This window comes from Sceloporus occidentalis, unplaced genomic scaffold, assembly GCF_023333645.1.
Source record: "Sceloporus occidentalis isolate IW3139 unplaced genomic scaffold, rSceOcc1.0.p SCAF_2, whole genome shotgun sequence".
Classification (NCBI taxonomy): Eukaryota; Metazoa; Chordata; class Lepidosauria; order Squamata; family Phrynosomatidae; genus Sceloporus; species Sceloporus occidentalis.
The window spans coordinates 73,550,051-73,559,931 of NW_028316982.1; the positions used below are offsets into that span (position 1 = coordinate 73,550,051).

Below are 9,881 nucleotides of genomic sequence, written 5' to 3' on the forward strand. Positions count from 1 at the left end.
TCCTCTGCCCCCATTTCTCTCCCTCCTCCAGCTTTTCAGGGGGGGCACCCACTCTCAGGGTGGCCAGGCATGTCCTCCTTTCCTAGGCCCTGTCCTCCATTTCCACCTTCAGTCCAGACAGGGGCATTCCAAAACGTCCTCCATGCTGACCATGACTATATATTTCTAGGAGTGTTTTGAGCTTCTCCCTTCCTTCTTGTTTTTCCCTTCAGCATGTCCTCCATTTTGTCCTCCTGGGCGGGGTAGGAGGCCCTCTGGCCACAATATGGAGAGGGGAAACCCTGCCTGGAGCTGCATCCACACTGGAGAAATAACCCGGTTTGGCACCGCTTTAATCCGCTCTGGGCCCCACAACAAACCCCAACTCCCAGAATTCCATAACCTTGAGCCAGACAAAGAGTTAAAGCGCTGCCAAACCGGATTATTTCTCAAGTGTGGATGCAGCCAATGCACAACAAAGCCAAGGCGGTGGCAAGAGGAGCCACTCCCAAACCCTGATGGCTGAGCCTCTCTCTCTCTCTCTCTCTCTCTCTCTCTCTCTGCCTGGCATTGCTACAGCTCTGCCTCTTTCCTTCCTTCTTTCTCTTTCTCTCTTTCTTCCTTCCTTCTGCTTACCTTGCTCTTTCAGGCTGGCGATCAGCTCCAGCTGCTTCTCTCCCTGGGCGCTGTCCATGCTGGCACCCAGAAAAGGCCCCCTTTCCCTCCTTTCCCTTCTTCCCTCCGATGGTGCCAGGCGGGTGCCACTCAGTCTTCACCTGGGAGGAGGAGGAGGAGGAGGAGGAGGAAAGAGAAAGGGAGACCAACAAGGTTTGAGGCGGGCGCAGGAGCAGCACAGCTACTGCACATGCCCGGCTCTCTTTGGGAGCATGTGCGAAAGAAAGGGAAGCCACAGCAGCAGCAGCAGCAGCAGCAGCAGCAGCAGCAGCACACACCTTGGGCACTCAAGCTCTCTCTCTCTTTGCCCAAAGGCCCTCCTTTCCCAAGGCCTGCCCTCCTTCTGCCCAGGAGGGATTCCAAAAGGTCCTCCATTGGGAGCATGTTTTTATCTTGACTGAGTAGCATGCCTTTCTGCCTTGAGATGAGTATCTTGAGCTTTTCTTTGGCCAACTCCTGGAAAAGGAGGATGTGCCCTGGGAGTTATCCTCCAGGGTCCTCCTTTCCCAGGACCTGTCCTACATTTCAGCCTTCTATCCAAGAGGGATTCCAAAGCGTGCTCCTCCCTTTTTGGAGAAGGACTGAGTGGCATGTCTTTCTGCCTTGAGATGAGTGACTTTTCTTTGGTCGACTCCTGGAAAAAGAGGACGTGCCTGGTGGTCATCCTCCAGCATCCTCCTTTTCCAGGATCTGTCCTCCATTTCTGCCTTCTGCCCAGATTCTGGAGAAGTCATCTAAAGAGAAAAGCATGCTCCTCCACTGGAATGCCTTTCTGCCTTGAGATGAGTGTTTTGAGCTTTTCTTTGGCCAACTCCTGGAAAAGGAGGATGTGGCTGGGGGTCATCCTCCAAGGGTCTTCCTTTTCCAGGAATCGACCTATAATTCAGCCTTCTGCCCAGAAGGGATTCCAAAGTGTCCTCCCTTTGGGGCAGTACTGAGCAGCATGCCTTTATCTTTAGATGAATGACTAAGAAGCATGCCTGAAGAACAGGAGAAGTCCCAGCAGACTGGAGGAGGGCAAACGTTCCCATCTTCAAAAGGGGGGGGGGGGGAGAGAGAGAGGCTCCCAACAATTATCATCCAGTTAGTCTGACATCAGTACCAAGAAAGATTCTGGAGCAGATCATTAAACAGAGAGTCTGTGAACATTAAAAGGCAATGCCAGAATCACAAAAAGTCAACACGGGTTTCAGAGAAACAAGTCATGCCAGACAAATCTGATCTCTTTCTCTGATAAAATTGCCAGCTTGGTAGATGAAGGGAATGCTGTGGATATAGTATATCTTGATTTCAGTAAGGCCTTTGACAAAGTTCCCCATGATATTCTTGCAAACGAGCTTGTAAAATGTGGGCTAGACAAGGCAACTGTTACATGGATTTGTAATTGGTTGACCGGCCGAAGCCAAAGGGTGCTCAACAATGGCTCTTTTTCAGCCTGGAGAGAAGTGACCAGTGGGGTCCCACAGGGCTCTGTCCTGGGCCCAGTGCTATTCAACATCTTTATCAATGACCTGGATGACAGAATTGAGGCCATACTCATCAAATTTGCAGATGACACCAAATTAGGAGGAATAGCTAATACTCCAGAGGACAGGATCAAAATTCAAAATGACCTGAATAGACTAGAAAGCTGGGCCAAAACTAACAAAATGAAATTCAACATGGAGAAATGTAAGGTACTGCACTTAGGGTGGAAAAACAAAATGCACAGATATAGGATGGGGGACACCTGGCTGAACGACTGTGTGAAAGGGATCTGGGAGTCCAAGTAGACCACAAATTGAACATGAGTCAGTGCGATGGAGAAGAAAAGGTTAAAAGGTGATATGATAGCCCTGTTTAAATATTTGAAGGGATGTCATATTGAGGATGGAACAAGCTTGTTTTCTGCTACTCCAGAGAACAGGACCCAGGGGTTGGACTGGATGGCCCTTGCGGTCTCTTCCAACTATGATTCGATGAATCAGTGATTCTTTATCTTGAGATGAGTGTCTTGAGCTTTTCTTTGGTCAGCTCCTGGAAAAGGAGGACATGCCTCGGTGTAATCCTCCAAGGTCCTCCTTTTCCAGGACCTGTCCTACATTTCAGACTTCTGCCAAGGAGAGATTCCAAAGGGTCCTCCATTGGGAACATGCTTTATCTTTAGATGAGTGACTAAGCAGCATGCCTTTATTTTATGATGAGTGTTTTGAGCTTTTCTTTGGTCCTGCCCTCCATTTTTCTTGAATGTCCTACATTTTGTAGTGACTTGTCGTTATCATCATCATTGGCATCTTGATTGATTGATTGATTGATTGATTTCATTTGTATGACACCTTTCTCCCAGAAGGGACCCAAGGCAGAGCACAGATAAAAACATTGGTCCAAAATACACTGTAGATACAATCCAGTTTAGACCGTTGGCTTTGATTTTAGACCAAACAGTGCATCAGGGTTCACAACCTATTTAAAAGATGATTTGCTATTCCTGAGCATTTCTGTTCTGGGACAGATAGTTCACTCTTGTCTAAGTTCCAGGGAGTTTGAAGAGGTTAACACCCCAAACAGCCTTGGTGAATATATGGCTTCAAGACTACATTTTGCCCATGCTGTTGTTATTGGTGTTGTTGTATGCCTTCAGGTTGTTTCTGGCTTATGGCAATCCTAAGGTGAACCTATCATGTGGTTCTCTTGGCAGGTTTTGTTCAGGAGTCCCCCGCATGGGTTTCCATGGCCAAGCTGGGATTCAAACCTTGGTCTCCAGAGTCATAGTTCAAAGGTCAAACCACTACACTGGCTTATTGCCCATAGCTGACTAAAAGGACCCTAATTAGACAATAGCTGACCATTCAATATACTGGCAGAATGAATGAATGGCATAAAGGCATGGAAACATTTTCTTTGAGGCCATGAAATGTACTATAATGGGATATAACATTTTAAAAGAGGGGTATAACTAGGTAAAATAAAACGACACAAAATAAGGGGGCACAGACATTGATGATCACAGAGTGGCTGACGCAGCCAAAGGACAAAATGTGTCTCATTGTGACCTGCTGAATTTGTGGCATGATGTAGGGGTGAGATGGCAGGGTACTAATTATTAAAGGTGTGAGATCAACCCACAGAGCAAATATTACAATATTTAGAGGGTTGTGGTGGGGACAGGCTGGGCAAGAGCATCAAAATGACTAGTAAGGAGCACTAAATTGTTATACGTCCTGCAATAACTGATATTTTTCCATGTTTGTCCATTAAACACAGTTTTTGCTTGGTTTAAGGAGGATGAACACATGGGATCAAGGCATATAATAGGGAGACCCTAACTTTGAATAATCTATATGACAGTCTTAAAATGTATACAGTGATGTAGATACTATCTTGTGTTCATTCCAAACCTAAGAATCCTATGTAGAGTTGTCAGGTCACAGCAACAACAAACCACATTGATGTCCTTGTTTTCATTAAAGACATTCCTATGCAGGCAGGCTTTTTGAAGTCATGCAAGCCTAGTTTTATTTCGTGTGTGTGTGTGTGTGTGTGTTTTAGATTATGTTTTCAACTTTTGTATATTATATGTGATTTTATCACCATTTTAAATGTTTTATCTGTGAGCCACCTTGGCTTCCCCAATGAATGAAATAAGTAAATGAAATAAGTAAATAAATAAATAAATAATCCAATCGTAGCGAGAATGGGACTCATGGCTCATGTGGTAATTTCCTGAGTGAAAATGCATAGGGTTGCAAGACATTCGCCTATTGAATTCACTAGAACTGACCTCTGAGCAGGCATGAATAGGGCCATCTCTGTCTTTCACATACACAGAAGATAAAAGAATTAGAGAGACAGTCCTAGCAATTTCTAGATCTATAATCCTGCAGCTGTGAATTCTGCACTGTGCCAGTTAAGGTAGCAAATTATTTTAAAAATCAACATTCATGAACTGATAGCAGTAAAAGGCAGGCTTCGTATTAACTTGGGAGTTAGCAAGTCATTTGCAGCAAAGTTATGTGATGTATTGATCTTCAGTACTGGAGATAGACTAGACTGATGATGTTTAAGCAACACTGTCTATGAAGAATCAATGTGTAGCAGCATGGAGTCTATCACTCTTCATTCAAAGGCATTATAGGTTAGTGATTCAATCTGTAAGGTGTTTTAAATCTATAGTTACCGAACAAACAATATTTTGAGAATCAGTAACTTTTTTTAAATTGTGGGGGGGGGGGGGGGGAGGGATTTAGAAATGGGAGAAGAGAACACACCCATTGATTCATTTTGTAAAAGTAGGTTACTTTCTGAAAGGAATCTTGGTTCACTGTTCACATATCTGCTCCTACACAGCTAAAGGGATAGATTTCATTTTTCTACTGTGTTAGAAATATGCTAACAAGTTTGGTCACATTTTGGGGACACCTTAAGCATTACACCATTTAACCATAGGGCCCAAGGAAGAGCAGCAGCAGGAGTAGCAGGAGGGCCACAGGAGCATTGCTGTCCCCACCACCGGTGACCATCACAGCCATAGGGCTGGGGGGCCACAAGGAGTAAGAATAGGAGAAGGAGGGCTGTCAGAAGACCACCATGGAGGAGGACAGGCTGAAAAATGGAAATAAATAAATTAGGGAGGCTTAATTAGAGAGAGGATAAGAAGAGAAAGAAATGTCTTAGGTGGCAACTAATGGGCAGCAGCACAAGGAGGAGTTGCTTCAATAGCTGGTGGAGGTTCTCCTCAACACCAAAGTAGTGTCACCATAGCTAACTCACATTAGCACTGCACAGAAGGAGGCAAGGGTGAATCTTCCTGTGATTATCTTTCACTAAGAAAACCCAAGGATGAGATAATCCAAGACAGAACAGGAGACAGAGGGACAAGGCACAAACGACTAAAAGAGCAGAACAGAGGACAAGTACAAATAGAGATGTGGCCAAGGGCACAACATATCTAAATGAGAAGGGAAACCATGCAACATAAACACTTAAAAACAAAAAGAAGATCCAAAGCTGTACTACACATGTTATAGGTACATAGAATGAGAGAAGCATGAGTCAAGGAAAACTTGACATAGTAAAAAAAGGAAATGGAATTGATAAACATAGCAATACTAGGAATGAATGAGCTAAAATTGACAGGAATGGGATGTTCTGAGTCAGATAACTAAACAGTATTCTACCAAAGAACAAAAAAGGAGAAATAACAGCGTACCATTAATAGTGAGGAAAGACATAGCAAAATCAGTAGAAGGATATATGTAAAATCTGACCAAATCATGTCAATAAAGCTTGAGGAAAAGCCAATAAACATGACCATAATCTAAGTATAGTGCACCCTCACCTTACGCAGGGGCCCCCGCCCCCTGCGTAAGGCAAATTCTACATATGACGAATCCCCATTCATTTGAATGGGGTATGCTGCAGGTGCATGCTCCATTCACCATATTAGGGCTTGTACGTGTGACCTCAAGTCTGCATATGGCAAGCCCACACATGAAGAAGAAATCGAGCATTTCTACAACCAAATTCAGGTAGAAATAGATAACAAACATAAACAGGACTGTTTGATAATCATAGATGTCTGGCATGCCAAAGTACAAAGCACAGAAGAATCAAAAGCAGTAGGGAGATTTAGGCAAGGTTCAAGAAATGAAGTAGGAGAGCGACTAATAGAGTTCTGCGAGGCCTACAATCTATTCAAAGCAAATACCTTCTTCATAAAACCAGAGACATGGACATCACTGGATAGTCTACACAAAAACCAAATAGATTACATAACAGGCAATAAAAGATAAAGAAGCTCCATTCCTGTGGCAAAAATGAGACCAGGGGCACTTTGCGGCCCAGACAATGGGCTATTAATATCCAAAATAAGAATAAAGATGAAGAATACCAAATCAATAACCATACCAAAATCTGATCTGGGAAATATTCCAATAGAATTCAAAGAAAGTGTGAAAAACAGTTTTTCACTACAGTACAAGTTTAGTTGATCGGGAGCCAGAACAACTATGGACAGAAGTGAGGGACACAATCAAAGAGGAATGCAAAAAGACACTAACAGTGGCTAAACAGGAGAAGAAACAATGGATGACAGAGGATACACTTCAAGGAGTCAAAGGAAGACAAGAAGCAGAAGCAAAGGGAGACAGGAACAAAATTAAAATCATGAATACTACTCTCCAACAATTGGTGTGCAAGGACAAGGAAAATTTATACAATAACCAATGAAGAAAAATAGAAACCAAAAACAAAAAAGGGGAGAACAAGAGATCTATATCACACATTTGGAAAGTCAAAGAGAAATCTAAACCAAGGGTGGGGATACTATATGATTAGAAAAGGGAACATAATGCACAACCAAGATTATTAAAAACAAGAACAATAAAATCAATACCCAGAATGTGAAAGGAAAGATGACTCATGGGAAGAAAAAACATATGAAGACTAACCCCTAATTCTCGAAAGTGAAGTGAAAACCACATTGAAACCAATTGGGAAGAACAAATAATCATGAACAGATGACATGCCAATAAAACTGCTACAATTGACAGAATCAAGTTCAGTTCTAACTAAGATCTGCCAACAAATATGGAAAACAAAGTAGTGGCTCACAGAATGGAAAAGAACATACTGTCCATATGCTCTTCAGTATGCTGATAACATCCAGCTCTGTTTGTCCTTATTAATCAAAGTTGGCTGAGGATGTGCAGGTGCTGGACCTGTGCCTGGATGTTGTAATGGGCTGGATGAGGGCCAATAAAATGAATCTGAATCCTGCTAAGATGAAGGATCGGGGGTGGTTCTTAGGTGTGGGAACTGGGTAGGCTACGTGCCATAAACAGAGCTGCACTCCTCTGAAGGAACAAGTGCATAACTTAGGAGTATTCATAGGTCCATCTTTGTCACTGGAGATCTAGGTCCACTCTGGGAATTATCATCCAAAAAGAATAGCACTGACAGCCTCTGCTTGGTGTTAGAGCATATAGATTTATTAAATTTTGGAATGTCTGTGGAATTCACAGGGGCACTGCCATTTCTCCAAAGTGAAGAGGTCATGTAGACAGCTTGCAAAGGAGGGGGCAGGAGCCCTAGATGGTAAACTGGAAATTCCCCACAGAAAGTTTGGGAGTTGGTAAATAGGAAAGTCATCACCTCCAAAAACCAACACAATACTGGCTGTTTGTTTTCAGCCTCACACTTGATGGGTCAGTGATTAAATCAATGGCCACCCATTCATCTGTTTGCCTTCCCCAATTGTGTCAAGACCCAAGTGAACTGCCTAGGCTATTCTTCACCTTGGCTTAATAAAAGCGCAGGTCTTTACACCCTTTGTCTCAGCTGCAGCCAAGCCATTAAGCTCATCACTAGAGGCTAGAATTTCCCTATATAAATTTGAATTACCTTACCCAGTTGTGCTATAGTCAGAATACAGCCTGGCTTCACGTCACACTGGACTCTGATTTTAGCTCCCTCGGCCATTTTCCCCACGTTCCGGTGGCTATGTCTTTGTCCATCATCCACATCTACATTGGTCCCCAGAGAAGCCTTTGGAAGTAAGTATTTCCCATAGATTTGCCTCTCTCAATTCTCTCCTGAATTTCCCTCCTTTATCGAGGAGGGAGCTAGCTTGTTTTCTGCTGCTCCAGAGACTAGGACCCGGAGGAATGGATGCAAGCTCCAGGAAAAGAGATTTCACCTCAACATTAGGAGGAACCTCCTGACAGTAAGGGCTGTTCGACAGTGGAACAAACTCCCTCGGAGTGTCGTGGAGTCTCCTTCCTTGGAGGTCTTTAAACAGAGGCTGGATGGCCATCTGTCGGGGATGCTTTGATTGGGATTTCCTGCATGGCAGAGGGTTGGACTGGATGGCCCTTGTGGACTCTTCCAACTCTATGATTCTATGATTCTAGGTTGGTCCCAGCTGTCTGGCAATGCACAGAGCACTGCTGTTTGCTATTCACCACCACTTCCGACAGAACACTGGTGTTTTTCAATCCAGGTGATGGTGGCATTGAGTTGTGGCTCACCAATGTTAGGAGGTTTCTAATTAGGGGAATTTCTTAATTTATCTCAAATTGCCAAGAGTGGGGTTCTAACAACACCCCTCGCAGCTTCATGGAAGTGGAAATGGTGGCATGACCAGGGCTGGTCTTAAAATTAGGCAGAGTGAGGTAGCTGCTTCAAGTAGAAAATGCTGAGGGTTGCAGAGCAGTAGTAAGATGCTGGAAAACAGCTGGGTATGGTCCATTGCTTGTTTTACACATCTTAAGCTGTTCTGCTGTCACTGGCAGATGGTGGCTTCCATATCCGTCAGGTGGCAAATCCATTCAAAATCTTAGTCTGACTCTAAAGGAGCTATCATAATTATTGAACTTTATTCCCAAATAGATTCAAAACTATTAAACTTTGGACTATGGCCTTGTCTTCACTGGACAGGATACTCCAAGTGCAGCCAGGAGTATTCTGTCCTGACAGCTACCATGACCTGTCCTCATTACCTGGCCCTCTGTTCTCATGTCATGGCAGCTTTCTGTACGGGCGTTCCACTGGGCTGCACAGTATGTCCCCCACCACCATGGAGCACTTGCTTCTGAGGTCAGAATGAGGTATCCAGTGTTGAACACAAAGCAAGCTACTCACAGTGGCAACAGATGTTCTGGGAAGTCCAGGGTGAATCCTGTGCTGATAGCCCCACAGTACTGGAATGAAGTGATATTATTTTAAATCATGTTAAGTCTGCAATACCCCAGTTCTGTATGGAATGTGCCAGATGTGGTCTGGACTGCTTGCACCAGAACAAAAGCTTGGGAGTCATAACAAAATCAAACAGGACAATGCCAGAAGCAGGCAGGTGGCAAGGAACTTTTGACCCGTGCAGTCAAGATCTACAAACCAGAGTGGATTCACCATTCCACTGAAATTGAAGCCACTGTTTGCCTCTACCTGTTATTCTCACATCAGTGTTGAAATAAGCCACAAATGCCAGTCCAGTTAGCTGCTGTGTGTGGAATGGTATGTGATAGGGTAGGGGTCTTACCTCAGTCAATAATGTATACAGGACTGGTGCTAGACATGACTAAGCTGCCTGCTGCTGCACAGAGCACTGTGCCCCTCTCAAAGTAAAGGAGAACAGGGATCAGACATTAGTAGTCCAGAACCACTTCCATGCTGACACCTTATGTCACATCTGTCTGTTTGATGCACAAGCATTCCTGAAGAAGAAGGAATTATTAAAGAAAGATTTTTGC

General features: G+C 43.9%; 1 protein-coding gene across 3 annotated transcripts in view; it reads right to left on the reverse strand.

Moving 5' to 3' along the window:
• SHTN1 (shootin 1) overlaps positions 1 to 776 on the reverse strand; it is a 160,833-nt gene extending 160,057 nt beyond the window's left edge. For all 3 annotated transcript variants that reach the window (XR_016280057.1, XM_089510014.1, XM_089510013.1), the window contains exon 1: positions 616 to 776. Coding sequence is in view for 2 of the 3 variants with exons in the window: in XM_089510014.1 (XP_089366140.1) it covers positions 616 to 673 (58 nt within the window). In the remaining variant the exon portion in view is untranslated. The remainder of the gene's footprint in view (positions 1 to 615) is intronic.
• Between the last annotated feature and the right edge of the window lie 9,105 nt (positions 777 to 9,881).